Source organism: Nannospalax galili, unplaced genomic scaffold (assembly GCF_000622305.1).
Source record: "Nannospalax galili isolate Female #2095 unplaced genomic scaffold, S.galili_v1.0 scaffold517, whole genome shotgun sequence".
NCBI classification, from domain to species: domain Eukaryota; kingdom Metazoa; phylum Chordata; class Mammalia; order Rodentia; family Spalacidae; genus Nannospalax; species Nannospalax galili.
In genome coordinates this window covers 453,956-474,657 of record NW_008340098.1, presented here as the reverse complement: position 1 = coordinate 474,657, position 20,702 = coordinate 453,956, and the positions used below count along the sequence as shown (strand labels likewise).

The 20,702-nt window shown below is 39.2% G+C and overlaps 1 protein-coding gene across 1 annotated transcript in view; it reads left to right on the top strand.

The window, feature by feature from the left end:
* Hadha (hydroxyacyl-CoA dehydrogenase trifunctional multienzyme complex subunit alpha) overlaps positions 1 to 20,702 on the top strand; it is a 51,188-nt gene that overhangs the window by 16,740 nt on the left and 13,746 nt on the right. Inside the window, exons 5-11 of the mRNA XM_008834996.3 lie at positions 2,965 to 3,103; positions 3,948 to 4,067; positions 5,756 to 5,858; positions 13,736 to 13,858; positions 14,381 to 14,499; positions 16,534 to 16,590; positions 19,358 to 19,467. Of these exons, the coding sequence (XP_008833218.1) occupies positions 2,965 to 3,103; positions 3,948 to 4,067; positions 5,756 to 5,858; positions 13,736 to 13,858; positions 14,381 to 14,499; positions 16,534 to 16,590; positions 19,358 to 19,467 (771 nt within the window). The remainder of the gene's footprint in view (positions 1 to 2,964; positions 3,104 to 3,947; positions 4,068 to 5,755; positions 5,859 to 13,735; positions 13,859 to 14,380; positions 14,500 to 16,533; positions 16,591 to 19,357; positions 19,468 to 20,702) is intronic.

Genomic DNA, 20,702 nt, shown 5'->3' with positions numbered 1-20,702 from the left:
CTGCTGAGTAAAACTCCATCGTATATATGAACCACATTTTCATTATCCACTCGTCAACTGAGGGACACTTAGGTTGCTTCCATCTCTTAGCTATTGTGAAAAGAGCAGCAACAAACATGGATGTAGAAGTGTCTCTGCAATAGGACGAGTCAGACTAGCAAACATTTAAAAGTTTGGTGGAAATCCCAATTGATATAGCCACTTTGGAGAGCAATTTGGCAGCACTTAGTATAATTGAATACACAGGGGACTATGGAGATGATTCTGTGGCTAAAGTGCCTGTTGCTCAAACGAGGACCTGAGTTTGAATCCCCAGCGCTCATTTAAAAAGCCAGGCATGATGAGTTTGATGGATCACCTGTCTTAAAAAGAAGTGATTGAAGAAGACTCTTGACATTGGGAAAATGCACATACAGCCAGGCATGGTAGTGCATGCCTTTAGTCCCAGCACTCCAGAGGCAGAGGCAGATTGATCTCTTGTGAGTTCAAGGCCAGCCTGGTCTACAGTTCCAGGCTAGTTCCAGGTCAGCTGGAGCTACAGGGAGACCCTGTCTCAAAAAGACCAAAAAAAAAAAAAAAGAAAGAAAATAAGAAAATGTACATATGACCCGACCACACACTCTGTATATGCTACAGAAATCTTACCCTTTACTCATAAGGACCAGTGTAGAACTCCTGTGTAATTTAAGATAATAAAGAATTTAAAACAGGGAGCAAGTTAGTATGGAAATGAATAGGTAAAATACTACAAAATAGTTAAAAGGAATTAACTAGATGGAAAGTATAACTTTGGAACTCAAAAAATTTAAAAAGCAAATCATAAAAGGTTTCACATGGTATATGCATGCCTTTAAACCCTACATGAAATAATTCTTCATAATAACTTCTGGGTACAAGCATAGACTTGGTCTGGAAGGATATACTACAAACATGAAAATGATTGCTTCAGGGAAAATGATGTAAGTGGTAGGACTTGAATTTATTAAAGGAAACCTCAACAGGTGCAGCCAGTATTTTCTTTCTCCTTTTAGAATAATACAATATATGATTGTATAACTCATTTATGATTTTTTGAGTATGTCTATGTGAAGAAGGGAAACATTAGTGTACTTCAGTGGGTTACATTTTAAAATTTTTATTTATTTATTTTTATGTGTATGAGATTTTTGCCTGCATATATGTAAGTGCAGCATACATGCAATGCCCTCAGAGGCCAGAAGAGGGTGTTGGATCCCCTGGAACTGGAGTTAGGAACACTTGTTAGCTGCCATTTGGGTGCTAGGAACTGAACCTGGGGGTTCCTCTGCAAGCACAGCCAATGCTCTTAACCACTGAACCATTTCTCCAACCCCAGTGGGTTGTATTATTAATAATAATACTGTTATTCTGTCAAAATATGGGTTTTTATATTATGTATTATAACACACATAGACACATACACACACATATATATGACAATAGTAGCCAGGATTATATGCTCATAATGTGTACGAAAGGTAATTATTGCATATATTTATTTGTTTATTAAAGATTTTATTTTATGTGTATGAGCCTTTTGCCTGCACGTATGTAAGTGTGCCATGTGTGTGCCTGTTGCCAGGCAGAAGAAGGTGTCAGACCCTGGGACTGCAGTTAAGGACTTGTGTTAGGTGCCATGTAGGTGTTGGGAACTAAATCCAGGTTTTCTGGAAGAGCAGTAAGTGCACTTAACTGGTAAGTCATTTCTTGAGCCCCTATTTGTATGTTTTTAAACCTTGGGCTGAGGATGTAACTCAGTGGTAGAATACTTACCTAGCATGTTCAAGGCTCTGGGTTTGATCTTCAGTTCCACAAAAAAAAAGGGGGGGTGGTATTTTTAACTCTTGCTCCATATTGTACTCTCCTTGGTTCATGTATAATTAGAATTTATAAATATTCAGTTTAATGCTTATTTCTTAGAAAAAGCAAAATTATAAAAAATGATTTTTATTCAGCCTGAGTTACTTAAGACTTGTAGACAAGTTTACCTGAATCCTTCCTGTGTCCGAAGAGGATATATGCAACATCTATAATGCCAGATGAACAAATTACCTGTGTATAAAATGATGAAAAATAGTAGTTATCCTTTGTCAGAAGTACAAAATTCACATGTGAGTTGTGTTTAGAAACAAGGTGGCAAGTCAAACAGATTGAAAAACAGCTTGTTATTATATCATATCTATTATCATTAAGGCCTCTATTTCAAAGGTTTTTTAAATATTTTATTTATTATTTTTTATCATGTGTATGAGTGTATTGCCTGCATGTGTTTAGGTGCGCCTGTATTGTGCAATGCCTGGGGAGGTCAGAAGAAGGCACTGGATTCCCCTGGAACTAGAGTTATGAACAGTTGTTAGCTGCCATGTGGGTGCTGGGAATTGAACCTGGATCCCCTGCAAGAGCAGCCAGTGCTCTTAACTGCTGAATCATCTCTCCAGCCCAATTTCAAAGGTTTTAGATCCATCTAAATTACTTTGATTGTTTTTTGGGTTGTTTTTTTTTTTTTTTTCTGTTTTTGTTTGTTTGTACTGATGGAGAGTCTGACACTGTACCTTCTGGAACTCACTATGTAGCCTGGCCCAGCTTCAAACTCAGTCCTACTGCCTCAGCCTTCTGAATGCGGGAATTAAAGGCATGCAATACTATACCAAGCCATCTAAATGACTTGGAGCTATTTTTTACTCTGCCTGTCATTTTGATTGTTGTTTAATTTGACAGAGATCTAATGGAACTACTTGCTAGATGATGTTCTTTTGTATAGACTTTGTAGTCTACGGATTTATTACAGAAGCAAAATAAATTGTGTAACATGTTTCATTTTGTATTTGAAGACTTGTTGCCAAATATTGATATGTGGTAAAATAAGTGCATAGTGGTTAAAGTATTAAAGTAGAATATGGTTTCATCTTTCTTTTTTTGTTGTTCTTTTTTTTGTGGCTATTACAGCATGCTAGCCTCTTGTACAACCCCCCAGGAAGCAACACGAATATCACAGGAAGCACAGAGAATATTTGAGAAACTTGAAAAGTCCCCAAAGCCTATTGTGGCTGCCATCAGTGGATCCTGCCTGGGAGGAGGACTCGAGGTACAGATATATTCCAAAGCTGTTCAGACTTCGTCCAACTCATTGGTGGGACTCACCACTATAAACTTTTAGATTACTGTTTTGCCTACAAAAGTTTTCTGAGTAGAATCACCTTTATTTTTAGTTGTCAAATATCTGAATAGGTTAATTTGTGACAAGCAGCAACGGCACAGAACAAGTGAACCAAAGGATGCTATTTGCATTTATAAACTGAGAAGATTTGAATTGCATCTCTAAGGTCTTTCTTGATTCTGAATGCCTGGTTCAGGTTCACAGGGCAGAGATTTAGAAGACTGATCATATTCATGTACAAGACCACAATACACTTGTTTAAGTTTCTTGTGAGTAGTAAAGATGGTAAGTTTGGAGAGAAGAGAGCCTTACTAGATTGTAACATAGAAAAAAGGAGAGAAAAAGAAAATAAGATTTATTGCATCTATGAAGTGTTTGTCACATGCTGGCCTGTATGTTGACATTTTTACATATATTAAGGAAACTTGGGCTCAAGCTGTCTTCTGTCTCAGACTCCTGTGTGGCTAGAACTGTTAAGAGTCTGCCCCACTCTGGCTTGCACTTTTGTACTGATAATTTCCATTGCTTTCAGAAGATTTTTAAAGAGAACTGCAACCTCCTCCCCCACAAAAAAAAAGTTAATAAGTTTAGGGAGAAATTGTGAAAAGGACAGAAACCGGTAAATTGTAGAAAGTGTCAAATCCTAGCCTAAGGAATTTTGATTTATCCTGTGGTACATTCCTATGTGTAAATAATGTTTAGACACTCACAGATGCTGAAATGTTCCAAAATGACCTTTTCTAACATTCTAATTTTCTTGATTTGTTTGAAGCTTGCTATAGCATGCCAATACAGAATAGCAACAAAAGATAGAAAAACAGTATTAGGTGTCCCTGAAGTATTGCTTGGAATCTTACCAGGAGCTGGAGGCACCCAAAGACTGCCCAAAATGGTGAGTTTAAGATTCCCCAAACCACCGGGTGTGATGATGCACACCCTTAGTCCCAGCACTTGGGAGGCAGGGGCAGGCTGATCTCTGTGAGTTCAAGGCCTGCCTGGTCTACATAGCTAATTCCAAGCAAGTTGGGGCTATAGGCAGACCCTGTCATTCTCAAAAATAAAATAAAAATAAAGATTCCCAACACCATTAACTTGAGACCTCTATGTATACTTCTTTTAGATCTATTCCATCTTATACAAAACATAATAGGCATTCACTGTAAAATTCAGAAACCAAACAAGTTGTGAGCATATAGGATCATTGACAGATTTTTATTTCTGATATTTTTCAGTTCTGCAGAATTATTGATTGGGGTCTTGGGTAAAGGTGATAAGATATGTGTCTTCCTTTTCCAGACTTTTAATTTGTTTCTTCTCTGTATATTATTTAATAGTTTTTCAAACCCATGGGTCATAGCTGATGATAAAGATGAGATAAAACCTTCTGCTCATTCTCTGATTTGGACTATCTCTTGGTTGTATTCATAGAAATTAAAAAGACCCATCAGGCTTTTGAATTCTTAAGGAAAAGAGAAGAGAGTTAGGCTGCAGAGAATTTTTAATTGCAACTATAGAGGGGCCCCTGAATCTCATAGCTTCTGGCACTATCGATTCCTCAGAGGAAAAAGGCTCAGCAGAAATACTGTGCAGAAAAGTTAATACGAGAAGAGAGAGGTAGGGGGGAGAGGAGAGAGAGTTAGTTTTGTTTGGGTGGGTTGATTAGTTGGTTTTGTTTTTTTTGAGACAAGTCTCATTCTATAGCCTATGCTGGCCTGGAATTTTCCATGTAGGCCAGACTGACCTCAAACTCTTACCTATCCTTCTGTCTCAATTTGCCAAGTTACTGGGATGACACGTGCCACCACGCCTGCCTAGTAATCTAATACATTCATTTCTTCACAAGAGTTGTTTAGAGATTTCTTGAAACAGAAAGTTTTGCTGAGTTTCTTTTTCTTTTATTTGTTGCCAGAAGTTGGATAGTTGATTGTTTTGTTTGATTTCTCTGCAGCCATGGTTGACTTCAAATCTATGATTTTCCTACTTCAGCCTCCTAAATTCTAAGATTACAACACAAGTCATGCATCTGGCTAGATGTCATTTTTCTAGTATCCCATATTAGTTGAGCTTCATTTTTGTTAAGCCTAAAATTCTTTCTAAAGCCTTTATTAAAACCTTCAGGTTTCTCAAAGTTTGTGCCATCATTCCAATACTAGGGTATGAGTGTGTTGCTTAGGATTGAACCCCAGGGCCTTATGCATGACAAGCAAGCACTCTACCACTGAGCTATACGTTCAGCCCTGGAATTTTAAATACTGTATAAGTGATGGAAAAACAAACCCATAATGATATAAATGCACAATTTTAGTTAATGAGAAATTAATTCTCTACTTCATTAATTCCATAAGATAGAAACCCTGCATATTGAAGTTAAAAGAAGAGATAGACTTTTTTCTTCAGCTGGAGTATCTAGTCTCAAAATCTAATGTCTATCAGTACGTAAATTTTAATTTACTGATAAGGAACAAAAATTTTAAAAACTGCTTTGACTTTTCTTTTGTTAAAGCTTGCTAATGTGATGATTTGTAAACTGATTGCCAACTTTATTTCCCCCCTGTATTCTGGCTCTTCAATGCATGTTAGGTGGGCGTGCCTGCTGCTTTCGACATGATGCTCACTGGTAGAAACATTCGTGCAGACAGAGCAAAGAAAATGGGACTGGTTGACCAATTGGTAGAACCCCTGGGTAAGAATTAGCATGACTCAGACTTGGTCATTATAAAGTTACTTATTTTCTGACAGAATTAATTTCTTGAATATTGGTTAGAATGAAACTCAGAACCCTTAAGAATAATAGCAATTTTAAGGAGTGGCATTTTTTAAAAATATTTTTTAATTTATTTTTATTTTATGTATATTCATGTTTTGTCTGCCTGTATGTAAGTATATTCCTGTCATACAATGCCTGTGGAAGCCAGAAGAGGGCTGCCATGTGGGTGCTGGATTTGTGTATATTCATGTTTTGTCTGCCTGTATGTAAGTACTTTCATGTCATACAATGCCTGTGGAGGTCAGAAGAGAGCTGCCATGTGGATGCTGGGAACCAAACCTAGGTCCTCTTCAAGAGCAGCCAGTGCTCTTAACCACTGAGCCATCTGTCCATCCCCAGGAGTGATGTTTTCCAAGAACTAATACTAAATTATTTTCAACCACACCTTTGTTTCTATTTTCTTTTATTGACACTTTTAAACTTTAAATTACCTGTAACATTATCCATATAGTAAATTTCCTTCAGTTGCTGGTAGGAAATTTTTTGTTTTGTTTATTTTGTTGTTGTTCTTATTTTTGTTTGGAGTGCTTGGGATCAAACCAACATCTCATGCATGCTGGTCAGGTACTCTTACTGAGTTACATCTCCAGCCCTTGTCTTTTAATAATACAATAAACACATATGAAACAACCAAACTCAGCATGTTAACAGTAGTTGACATCTACCTATGTGCCACTTCTCATGCGGATTCTACTAGAAATAGAAACTTCTGAATTGCCTGTTTATCATTTCTTATATTTCTTACAAATCAACATGTGTGCCTGTAATCTCAGCACTTAGGAGGTTGAGGCAAGTGGATCATGAGTTTGCACCACCCTGGGCTACATAGAAAGTTCCAAGCCACCAGGGCAACATAGTGAGACCCTGTCCCAAACAAACAGGAAAAAAAAAACACATAAAGAGTATTATTTATATAATAAATGTGCCAATTTTTGTTTGTTCCCTCTTATTGAGCATTATTCCATTATATAAATATACCATTGTTTGTTTTTCTAGTCACTGAATGATGACTTTTGAGTTGTTTCCAATTTGGAACTATTTCAAATGAAGCTGCTATGAACATTGATCCACAAGCCTTTATGTAGACATGAGTTCCATTTCTGTTGAGTAAACACTAAAGAGTGAGTTAATGATCCATATAGTCTTTTAAGTTTTGAATATCTTTCATATTTATTTGCCCTCTGTATATCTTCTTTGATAAACTGTTCAACTCTTTTCCATTTTGTTTGCATTTTTAGGATTGATATTTTGAAATATGCTGGGATTAAAGGCATGTGCCCTCATATCTGAAAGGATACAAGTCTTTTATCAAATATGTGATTTGTGGATATTTTCTTCTACTCGGTGGCTTTTTATTATCTAAGGTCAAAAATGTTTAATTTTTAAAAAATGTTTGTTACATTTATTCATTTATCTGTGGAGGGGGCACACACATGCCATGGCATGCATGTAGAGGCTAAAGGACAACTTGAGGAAGTCGATTCTCTGCTTCTACCATTTTGGTCCTGGGGATTACTCAGGTCATCAGGCTTGATCAGGAGTACTTTTACTTGCTGAGCCATCTCACCTCCCCCCTATTTGTTTTAAAATTTTATGAAGTCCAGTATATCAAGTTGCTTTGTATATGTGTGTGTGTGTGTGTGTGTGTGTGTGTGTGTGTGTGTGTATCATGCTATTGACTTAGTACATAAGAAAACCTTTTCTGATTTAAAAAAAAAAAAAAACTGTCCTATGCTTTCTTCTGAAAGTATTCTAGTTTTATTTTTTGTATTTTGGTCTGTGACACCTTGAAAAAAAATAAATGGACATGGAGCCAGAGAGATAACACAGCAATTAAGAGAGGCATACTGCTTTTGCAGAAGACCCAAGTTTGGTTCTCAACACCCACATTGGGCAGCTCACAACCACCTGTAACTCCAGATCTGGGAGATATGACGCCCTCTTTTGCTTCCTTCAGCCCTGTCCTCCTGTGTATATTCCCTCACACAGACACATATACGTTAAAAATTAAAAATAAGTCTTTTTAAAAAAAAATCAACTGACTTTGTATGTGTGAGTCTATAATCTAGATTTCCTGTTTCCAGATAGCCAGTCTTTTGTTAAACCAGTGTAACATAGTCTTCATTGTTGTATTTTTATAGAAAATCTAGAAATAAGGAATTATAATCCTCCAACTAAGTTCTGTTCAAAAGTATTTTTTCCATACTAGTTCCTTTGCATTTGCTTATGGACTTTATAATCAAGATGGTCATGTCTACAAGATACTTGTTGATACAAAATTATCTGCTAGGACTTTTATTGGAATAACAGTGATACCAAATATCAATTTGAAAAGAATCAGCATCTTTAAAATATCATTTCATCCAAGTCATCTCTTTATTGAAGTGATTAATTTCTCAGCACTGAAACTCAGTAAACAGTCTTTGCACATATTTTGTTAAATTGATTCCTGGGTATTTCATAGTTTTAGGCCAATTTGCTTAATTTTATCTAATTTTACATTAAATACTAATATATAGATATACAGTTGCTATTTGGAGACGGACCCTATATCCTGTGATTTTTCTAAGCTCATTTATTAAGCCTATTTGATAGCCTTTTATGTAATGCCTTAAAGATTTTCTACATAGATAGTCATGTTGTCTATAGAGTCAGAATGGCTTCCTTTCCTATCTGGATTTTTTTTTTCCCTGGTCTTGGAATGGCTAAGACCTTTGTGCAATGTTGGCTAGAAGGTAAAAGCAAATATTAACTCATCCCAGTCTGGTAGGGAAAAAGCATTCATTGTTAAACACAGTGCTAGCTGTAGGTTTGTCATATATGTACAGTATTTTCAGGTTGAAGAGGTTCACTGAGAATGGTTATAAATTTTGTCAGGTGCCTTGTTTGTTTATTTTTTTTTGTTTTGAGACAGGGTCTCCCTGTAGCCCCAGCTGGCCTAGAAATCACTATGTAGACCAGGGTGGCCTTGAACTCCCAATATCAATATCCACCTGCCTCTGCCTCCAGAGTGCTAGGTCCAACGCCACCACTCCCAGCAATTATGTTTTTATTTATTTTTTCCAATTACATTTTCTTACAGCACTTTTTGCCTGGAGTATCAGGGCAGGGCTGGCTTCATAACTTGAGTTTGTAAATATTCCTTTCTCTTGTTTTCTGGAAGACTTTTTGTAGAATTGGTATTATTTCTTAGTTAAATGCCTGATAAAATTAACTGTAACAACATACATGGGATTGGAGGGGGATTTTGGCTAGGAAGTTTTAAAAAAATGATGTATTATTTATTTGTGTGTGTGCACGTGTGTATACAGGTGCTCACAGAGGCCAGGAGAGGGTGTCAGATCCCTTAAACTCGGAGTTACAGGCAGTTGTGAGTGCTTGATGCGGGTGCTAGGAGCCAAGCTCAGGTCCTCTGCAAGAGCAGCAAGCACTCTTAACCACTGCGTCATCTTTCCAGACCACAAGGAAGGTTTTTACCTATGAATTAAGTTTCTTTGAAGATGCAGGGCTACTCAGGTTCTCTGGATGAGGTTCAACAGTTTATGTCTTCAAAGAATTTGTTCATTTCATTTAACTTGCCAAATTTATTATCATAAGATTGTTCATCCTGGTGTGTACCTCAGTGTAGAGTGCTTATCTAGCATGCATGAGGCACTAGGTTCCATCCTTAGCACTACAAAAAAAAACTGTTCATGATACTCCTGTTGTTTTAATAATTATAGCAGTTACTAATAATTATACTCTTCAGTGATGTCTCCTGCTTTATTTCTGATAAAGTAACAAACTAAAAGGAAACTAACAAGCCTCATGGCAGTATATACCTGTAATCCCAGACTTGGGAGTCTGAGGCAGGAGGATTGCCATGAGTTGGAGACAGACTTGGGCTACAGAGTGAGACCCTGTATGTAAAAGGCTAAAATAAGGGGAAGCACTGAGTCCTCCCTGCTCATTTTCCCTATGACAGAAGGATTAAGTGAGCTAGTGCACAATGGGGAACGTCACTGCTGATGAAGCCTTGAACAAAGAGGCTTTATGGACCCTGGGGAAGGAGAGGGCTGGAAATAGGGGAAAGTGTCTTTAAAATTCTCCTTTTCTCAGTAAGGCTTCAGCTAATGCCCTGGGGTGAAGAGACCTAGGAGGGAAGATGTCTGGCTAGAAATGGAAATGTGTATGAGAACATACCAGCTCAGGAGACCTATGTCCTTGCCTGCACCTCCCTTAGGGACTGTGATGTGCTGGCTACACTCCAAGTGTGGTATAAGGAAGGCCGTATTTTCCCCAGCCATATTCCCAGTACCATACTCCCTTAGCCCTCAGGGAGTGCCTCAGCTGTTCATGGTTCATGACCTTCATTCCTAAAAGGTCTAGGTCACCAATAGTCTTATGTGAATTTGGTTGCTATAATTTTCTGTTGACTCATTCCAGGCCATGGTAGTGCAAATTCTGGATCCATGAATTTTGACAGTGGGAGAAAGAGCAACATACTGGACACTGACGTTTATGCAGCATCCTTGGAGGGCCTGACCTAGCCTTGCAGAGTGTTGCCGCTTAACTGTCACTATAACTGAGCCTTTAGAGTTTATGCTACCATCCTGTTAAGCCAGCCACTTTGTCAGGATGGGGAATATGGTAAAGCCATATTTAAGGAAGACTGCTAACTACACCTCACTTACTGGGAACTTTTTTGGTCAGAAGCAGTACCGTGTGGAATACCATAATGGTATAAGGCTTTCTGTAAGTTCACAAATAGTACTTTGGAACAGAAGCATTGAGTGCCAAGATGGGAACTCATATCCACAGTGTTTGTCCCAGTCAGAGCTTTTCCATGGTAGAAGCAGGGTTCTGTCATAGTGCCTATTCACCCTGGGGAGTCTCTGCTGCTGGCTGACAGGGCACTTGACAGTGGCTGTAGCCAGGTCCATGTTAGTAAGTTCATACAAGATCTCTATTCCTGCTGTTATAACCACTTTGTTCAAGAGACACGAGTGGCTAGGGCAAGTGGTTGACTGGTGACTGGTATCCTCAGAACAGCCCCACCTATCCACATGGTGTTGAAATCTCCTGCTCAGTTTACCTTTTGGTGAATATTCACATGGGTCACCAATATTTTCCCATCCTTTTGCCACTCAGAAAGGTCTATCCACATACCTGTTTCCAGGTGGTATTGTGTACTGTTTTGGAGATGCTACCATAATAAACCATTACAGATAGCTGATATAAATTTACTCCTCATAGTACCAGAAGCTATGGTCTCTCTTTGGTATGTCCAAGCTGCTGCTTCTCATAACTGAGCCAGTCAGAACAGATTAAGCCTACCCTAACAGCTCATTTAACTTACTCACATCTTTAAAGACTTTATCTTCAAATAGTCATATTCTCAGATACTGCAGTTAGGGCTGCAGCATACAAATTTTGAGAGGGCTTGGTTTAGCTTATAAAACCTTGTGACCAATTTCCCTAATTCAGGTCTTTCTAATTCCTGACCACAGCCAAAGTATTGGTCTCAGCCTGTAAGTCAGTAGAGATTCTTGACTCTGCCCATTTCCTTTCAGGCAAAATGAACAACCCAATGTACTGCTTGAAGTTCTACCTGCTGGGAGGCTGTCCTTTCTCCACTGTCCTTCAGTAACTCTCAGAAAGGGACTGTCATGTGGCAACTATCCTCTTCTACATCATACTATCTATAAACTACACCCAAGTTCTCTTTCCCAGTCATCCGGTAGTAGGGAGCTTCCCTTTTGGGAGGCCTTGGGTGCAGGTTAGGGGAAAGAAAGGGGTATTTTGGCTACTTACTCAATGCAGCCTGTGTCTTCAGAGTTAGTTCATGCTGCCTCCTGTGTACCCTCAGCTTTATGGCTTAGTGGATCGCATGAGTTGCATTTCACAATGGGCAGCTCAGGTCAACTGGTAACTTAAAGACTCATGGTTCATCTTTTGAGTCTCTACTAAGGCTCACTAACAAGCTAAGAACTGTTTCCCATAGATGATGCTATGGCCTTTCCTAGAATCCTAAGGGCCTTCCCTCTGGTCAGCTATAGGAGTCTGCTAAAGCCTTCACACATGCTGTGTGTGTGCCATTGACACCTCAAGCACCAGGTTTTGATGATATGGTCCAGCTGACAGAACAGCTTTTCTCTTGCAGGTTTTTAAAAAAATATTTATTTATTTATTTATCTATCTATCTATTTGTCTTTTTGAGACAGGGTCTCCCTATAGTCCCAGCTGGCCTGGAACTCACTTTTGTAGACCAACTGGCCTTGAACTCACAGAGATCCAGCTGCCTCTGACTCCCAAATCTCTTACAGGTCTTATTGTCTGAAAATAAACTGCTGCTTGGGGTTTCTATGGAGGAAAATGACTTGGTACTTGAGTTTTTCTAAGCCATACAAACTAGCAGCTTCTTGTTGCTTTCTTTAGTTTTTTGAAACAAGGTGTTAATGCTGTAGCCCAAACTGGCTTTGACCTTGTAATCATTCTACCTCAGCCTCCTGAGTGCTAGGATTATAGACATGCTCCAGGGTTCCCCGAAATTAGCAGCTTCTTTAGCTGCCCATCCAAATGAATGCTATGTTACCTCAGAAATCCAGAGTAGTCTTCTAGGTGTGCTGTCTGCTTTTGTGTGGTAGAAGGTGCCACTTGCCCAAATTATCCTTCAGTCTGAAAGGGATGTATTTAAATTATTTTCTAAAATAGAGTGAGAGAGAGAAAGAGAGAGAGAAAGAAGAGAGAATGTTTATGGGTGCTTGCAGAAACCAGAAGGTATTGGATCCCCTGGGACTGGACTTAAAAGTGGTTGTGCTGCCTGACATGGGTGTTGGAAACTAAAATTGGGCCCTCTGAAAGCACAACAAACACTCTTAACAGCTGAGCCATCTTTCCAGCCCAAAAAGGATGTCTTGATGTTCCCTATACCACTAGATCCCTAGAAATTTTGCCAAGGTAGAAAGCCATAAATATTTACTTGCAGGATTTCATGTCCAATCTCTGGCACACAGATGTTTTGCCAATATATCTGAAATGCTTGGTACTTGTACTCAGCTGGCCCATTTAGGATAATAACAAGATGGTGAACCAACATAATATCTGTAAGAAGGAAAGGAGATCAGAATCCCTGTGACTGCATGACTGTGTGGCTTCAGGGATGCTATGCCTGGTAAAAGTATATTGCAGGTCTTACCCTCTGAAAATAAACTCCTGCTGGTGGTTCCGTGGGGAAAAATGGGGCTTCTTCTAACATCTAACTTGATATATGTGACCCCCCCAAAAAAAAAGTCTAATGGTTTTACTTTCCCCCTAGTAGCATCCTTTGACTTGAACCAAGTCTAGTCCTCAGCCTATGCCCCAAAATATTTGATACACACAAAAAGAAAATGACCAGCCATCATTACATAAGATAGGCTGTTCATTCTCTGGAACTTCAAATCATAGTCCTCATGCTTCTGCAGCTCTGCAGTGCCTTTACAAATGATTTTACAACTTACTCAGGGCTTTTCACCCAGTATTGCAGCAGAAATACAGGCCCCACAAGATACACTGCATCCTATAGAAGTTGGAGACAGACTGACAGTGTTTAAGACCTTTTTTTCCACTTAGAGCACATTGTTGCACCTTTGCTCAGTGTTAATGTTCATAGTTCATGATCCAGCTTCTTACAGTCTCTAGTGTGAATAGAAAGCTGATGGGAGCCTTTGGCTTTGGCCCTACCCCAGGCTTTGCCTACCTGGGTCTGATCCAGGCTTGATTTACATTCCAAAGTGTTGCAATCTTTGTTTTGTTTTGTTTTGTTTTTACAGGACCAGGAATAAAGTCTCCAGAAGAAAGGACAATTGAATACCTAGAAGAAATTGCAGTTACTTTTGCCAAAGGACTAGCTGATAAGAAGATCTCTCCAAAGAGAAGCAAGGGCTTAATGGAAAGTAAGTGTCTTTGTAAAGAACAGACAGGCAGCACTTCTTCCCTGCCCCTTTAGTTTTACTTGGTATTTAGAATGAGGAAGAGATTCGAGCTGAGACTGGGCTATGTGAGACCCTTTCTCCAAACTAAGAAAGTGGTAAATGTATTATTTTCTCTATAAGTGAAGTCAACTTTAAAGGGCAACTCTGCCCTATGTTTGAGTCCGCAACCTTACAGTTCCAGCTAAAGCTATCATTTAAAGTCTTGTTATTTTGGAAATTTTAAACATTAATATAGAAGTGGAAGAATATAATAGTAAAACAAAGCTACGTGTACCCAAGACCATGCTTTAATATTTATCAATTAATTTGAGTATGCTAAAGCAGTGTAGTGGGTAGGTTGACGTTGGGAGTGTGTGCATCAGAGGGAAGAGCAGCTCTTCCTAACAGCTAGAATTACTGCATTTCTGTGGAATTTACAGAGCAAATTATAACAAGGGAGGCCTGGGTCTTTCCAGTAAACATCTAACCTATTTTACCTTCCAGAACTGACATCATATGCTATGACTATTCCATTTGTCAGACAACAGATTTACAAAACAGTGGAAGAAAAAGTGAGAACACAGACCAAAGGCCTTTATCCTGCACCTCTGAAAATAATTGATGTGAGTCTTACCCTTTACACATACCTTATTTCTTCCTCTTACATGGAGCAGTTTTCCTTACTGCGATTTTTAACCTTACACATCAGCACTAAAAACTTCTTTTTTTTAATATTTTATTTATTATATTTATTTTATGTGTGTGCATGTATGTGAGTACACTCATGTCGTGCAGTGCCACAGAGATCAGAAGAGGGCTTTGGATTCCCCTGGAACTTGAGTTAAGGACGGTTGGTAGCTACCATGTGGGTGCTGGGACTCAAATCTGGGTCCTCTGCAAGAGCAGTCAGTGCTCTTAACCACTGAGCCATCTCTCCAGCCCCTCAGCTGCCTTTCTTATACAACCTAGCCCATCTACCTAGGGATGGTACCGCCCTCCTGCATCAGTTAGCGCTCAAGAAAATGTGTCACAGACATACCCATAGGCCTATCTTCTGGGAGCAGTTCTTCAGTTGAAGTTCTCTCTTCCCAAGTCTATCAAGTTGACAACCAAGATTAGCCATCATAACCACTTATTATGCCAGCATGAAGCCTGAGTTCAAATTCATAGCACCCAAATAAAAAGCCGGCATGGCTATGCATGCCTGTAAACCCAGCATTTGGGGACAGAGACAGACAGATCCCAGGACCTTCTGACAAGCCAGTCTGGCCAAACCTGTCTTGAGCTTCTGGCTCAATGAAAAACCATACCTCAAGGGAATAAGAAGAGAATGTTAGAAGATGGCATCCACAGTCCTCCTTGGGCCTTTGCATACACACATGGGCATATGTGCCCAGACATACACATACACCACACACACAAGAAGTACTTGAGATTATTGCTGTCCCTTGTGGTAACATGCTTTCCTAGCATGTACCAAGTACAAGGCCCTGAGTTATAAAGCAGCATAGGGAGAAGGAAAAAGGACAGGTAACTGAGACAAATTCATGATTGAAGTCTGTCTTTAGTCAAAACCATTGTCAGAGCCAGACATTGTAGTATACACCTGCAATCTCAGCACTTGGGAGCCTAAGGCGGAAGGATCACAAATTCAAAGCTAGCCTGGGCTAAATAGTGAAGTATCTCAAACAAACAAAAATAAGGCATTGTCAGTACCTTAAATCCCTTAAAGACATCCACATTGCTATGTTTATTAAGAGAATATATGAGAGCCAGGCATGGTGGCACACACCTTTAATCCCAGTACTCTGAGGCAGAGGCAGGTGGATCTCTGTGAGATTGAGGCTAGCCTGGTCTACATAGTGAGTTCCAGTCCAGCTGGAGTAATGGGGAGACCCTACTTCAAAAACAAAGAAGATAGAAGAGGTATGAAAGAGAGCAACAAAGATAATTAAAATGGTTACAGGGTTGGGAAAAAACTGATGGTAGACTTTAAAACTTGGAACTTTTCAATCAGAAAATTCAAGTTCATATAATCAAAACTGGAGAATAGATCAATTAACAAATGTATTTTGAGTAGAAGACATGAAATTATCAAAATATGATGTCTAGGGATATAGTTCACTGGTAGAGTCTTTATCTAGCTTGTATAAACTTCTAGATTCATTTCCCTGCACTGTAAAAAATAAAAATGAAATATGAAACATGACCCCACTTGCATTCATCTTAAGCCTGACTGGAGAAATTAAATACATGTGGTATAAGATACCACTGTATAAGATGTAAAACAGCAAAAGATTAATGCCAGATAATCAGTGCATAGGGGAGAAACTTGAATTGTGAGGTCAGGAAGAGGCTCAAGGGATCTAACCTGAAAAGTGAGTGCTGAGTACATGAAGGGAAAGTCAGGCCAAATGGATGAGCTTCTCCAGCAAAGTTAGAGAGACTGGAAAGTGTGAGGCTCTGCAAAGAGCATTTAGTGAGACCTGCTTTAAAGGTGTCAATCTATAGCAGCCAGGCACTCAGACCTGTTCCCTTGTAGATCTAGACTTGTGGCCTACTATTTGAAGTCTAATAAGACTAGCCATTTTATTCAGCATTATTTTATATCTCACCATTCTGTTCCAATACTGAACAAGAGCTTTTGTGCCTTTTAGGTGGTGAAGACTGGACTTGAGCAAGGAAGTGATGCTGGTTATCTTGCGGAATCACAGGTACATTTTTTTTTCAGTTTTACTGAAAGTTAAAAATCCAGTGCTCTGTTTTTAAAGCAGATAGATGGAAGGAAGGGAGGGAGGGAGGGAGGGAGGAAGGAAGAAAGGAAAGAAAGAGAAAGGAAAGAAAAAAGAAAGAAAAGAAAGAAAAGAAAGAAAGAAAGAAAGAAAGAAAGAAAGAAAGAAAGAAAGAAAGAAAGAAAGAAAGAAAGAAAGAAAGAAAGAAAGAAAGAAAGAAAGAAAGAAAGAAAGAAAGAAAGAAAGAAAGAAAGAAAGAAAGAAAGAAAGAAAGAAAGAAAGAAAGAAAGAAAGAAAGAAAGAAAGAAAGAAAGAAAGAAAGAAAGAAAGAAAGAAAGAAAGAAAGAAAGAAAGAAAGAAAGAAAGAAAGAAAGAAAGAAAGAAAGAAAGAAAGAAAGAAAGAAAGATATATCCAAAGCCTAATCCGCCCCCCCCCCAAGTCGTTATCATTTTCTTATGTTCAGACTAGTAAACAAGTAGATCTGAAACTGGAACAGTGGTCTGTAGATGTCTGAACTTGCTCAATAATGAGATTATAATAAGAAAGAGCAGGAGCAGTCAATCCTCCAAAAATGAATCACTTGGATGGTTTTATTCTGCACTTGGGCTGATTTTGTTGTGATAAATGCATACATTAAGGACTGGCAAATGTAGATCATTTGCCTATATCATGTACAGGCCCTAGGTTCACCTCAGCACCACAAAAAAAAAAACCACATTAAACAAACCTTGATTAAAAATAATTTTATGGGGCTGGAGAGATAGATAGCTCAGTGGTTAAGAACACTGACTGTTCTTGCAGAAGACCTGGGTTTGAATCCCAGCACCCACATGGCAGCTAACAACTGACTGTAACACCTGTTCCAGGGGATCAGACTATCTCTTTTGTCCTCCACGGGCATTGCACAACATGGGTGCACTTACCTACATGCAGGCAATACACACATACACATAAAATAAAAATAATAAATAATAAATAAAAATAATTATTTGTTAGGGCTTAGAGGTGAACACTGAAGCCCATCTCCTTTTTTGTGAATTAGAAAATGAAAAGTGTCCTGTATTCAGTAATAGACAAAAATAAGAGGCAAGTGAACTGGTCTCACACCTTGCACTTCTCTAGCAAGTATTCCAGATTTAAGTGGGTAGAGTGAGTGGTTTTTAGGTTATAAGTAATCACTGAAGAATTTGATAATGGGACAAAAGATATCTGGAGAGCTCAGGGTAAATTCTAAAAAACCAGTTCTCATGGATTGCTTGTGTCTTCCACATTTTTAGGCATCATAACCAGGTACACGTGTACTTATATAAATAGAAGCATATTTCTCACAAATCAGTAGCTTTCTTCACTGTGTACATTGTACAGTGGCCTTATTTATCTGTAAATCCTGAATTCCCATAGTTAAACCAATTGCTCTTTAAAAATACTCAGAAAGAGCCAGGTGTAGTGGTACAAAGGCAAGCAGGTTTCTGTGAGTTCAAGGCCAGCCTGTTCTACATAGGGAGTTCTAGACAAACTAGGGCTACATAGTGAGACCCTATCTCAAAAAACAAGCAAATAAAAATATATATGCATATATTCAGGAAGGAGGATGTGATGGGATGAAGAAAGGGTCCAAGGAGAGTGGGAGGGGGATAAGATAGGGGAATGAAGGGTAAATTTGATCCAAAGATACACTTACTTTTAAAAATCAAGAAAAAAAATCACATCTGTGCTGAACGTTTAGAAACTTTCTTGTTGCTAGCAACTAATGTATATATAATATTTACTATGTATTAAGTAGTAGAAGTAATCTAAAGATAATTTAAAGTATGTAGGAGGATGTGCAAACACTATATCATTTAATGTAAGAGACTTGAGAATTTGTGGATTTGGGTTTTCCTAGGGTCCTGAAACCAATGCCTGCAGGCATACCAATTTAATGAGCTGTGACCATCGTGAGATCTTTACCCAGAATTTGAAAATAGACTGGTTTACTGAATAGAACACATTATATCAATTATCTCATGTTCTGTTCAGCATGTTAGCAACTTTACTAAAGAGACTGTCTCTTTGAAATGCTATTTGTAACCCTGTAATTTTACCAGTACATCCTAGCAGTATTGATAATGGCTTACATTGAGGGTCTAGTCATTTTACTAGGGTTCTCGTTAATCCCCATAACAATGCTATAAGCTAGGCATTCTTTTTCCCATATAAAGACTGAAGAAAGCTTAATAGAAAAATGATAAACCCAGGATGCAAATCCAGTGTGTTAAATCCAGACTCTTAACTCTTACACTGTGAATCACTAATTGAGATTCATTCTCCACAAGTGGGAGTGGGTATGGTGCTGGACACTCTGCTACAATGGAGAGAGAACTGGAGTTAGGAGTCACACTGCCTGGATTCAAATTCCACCTTGGGGCAGTGTGGCCTTAACATCTCTGGATCTCTTCTTAGTCCTTCATGGAAGCAGATTGTTGGAGGTGATGGTGCAGACTCATTTGGGTCTGAGACTCTAGACCTTTGGCAAAGATTACCACTCCTCTGCTAGAGTCTGAGAGTTTCAGTCACATCCAAAACCTTCTTCAGAACAGTAGGGAGGATGGTCCTGAGAAGGGGGGTAAAAAGAAAATACCATCAGCAAGGTGGGAGGCAGAGTCCTGCTGCACAGACTCTCTTGAGGCATCCTGAGGGAAAAATGAACTGGAAGGTGTGTGCATCACCAAGGCTGTGAAGTTCCACCTTTTTTTCTTTACTTTGCAGAAATTTGGAGAACTTGCAGTGACTAGAGAATCAAAGGCCCTGATGGGACTATACAGTGGCCAGGTCCTGTGCAAGAAAAATAAATTTGGAGTGCCACAGAAGAATGTTCAGTAAGCTAAACTGCCTAGAAAGCCCTTGTGAATTCCATTTTATACCAGGCATGTAGGTTCTCTCAGCATCCACAGAACTGGATTTGCCCTCAGCCTCTTCCTGAGCACATGAGCACCTCAGGCCAAGAACACTTTGGCTTTCCCAGTTGAGAGTTCTCTGAGTCCTTCTATGGACTCCTGTTTGTAGAGCTTTCCTATCTCATTGATGTCTCCTAGCAGTCTGGTCTAGGCGCCACTTACCTAGGTCCTTTTGACCTAGGATGCCATCTTGGAACACGCTTCTATCTTATTGTTTAAAAAAAAGAAAAAGGATTGCCAGGCGTGGTGGTGCACACCTTTAATCCCAACACTCAGGAGGCAGAGGCAAGCGGATCTCTATGAGGTCAAGGCCGGCCTGGTCTACCTAGTGAGTTCCAGGACAGCTGGGGCTACAGGGAGACCCTTAAAAAAAAAAAAAAAAAAAAAAAAAAAAAGTTATATTTTTTTTAGAGAAAATGTCAGGCTGTATCCCTGGCTGACATGATACTGTGTAGCCCAGGATAGCCTCAAAGTAACATTGATCCTCCTGCCTCAGCCTCCTGAGTGCTGGGATTACAAGTGCGTGTCACCACATCCAGCTTGTAATTGTTAGTCTTGTGCTTTCTGAGCTATACAGTAAGTAGTGGAGGAAGTTGCATTGCTTATTTCATGTCTGCCACATCAGAAGCCCTTTTTCAGTGTTGAGACTGCATCCTCTCAGCCTTTCATGTGGCAAGTATCATGATACCTCTGAACCCACCTTCTAGCTCAGTGCTTCTCAATGTGGGCAGTTTCACCCTCTCCAGGGAACACTTGAGCGTCTTAACATTGTTGGTTGTCATGACTGGGGAAGAAGGGGTGGTGATTAGGGGTACTGTTCCATATCCTACAATAATTATCCCACAATAGTTAGTCCAAATGCTGGGATGCTGAGGTTAGAAAACTGTCTAGCTGAATTATGTGGGAGATTTAAGAGAAGCAGCTATGTCATTGCCTTCTCTATCTGTTCATCTTCAGTGGGATTCAACCCAGAATGTAAGATAAGAAGTCTACAGGAGACAGGTGGTATTCTAGCCAGGAGGGCTGGTTTCCAAATAGAATATGAAGAGCAACCTGAACTCCTTCCTTGGCATACTTAGTGGCCTCAGTCAGTCAAACCATTTGCAGTTGTTCCACCTAACAGTACCTTGATTTCATGGGTATGATTACCAGGCTGC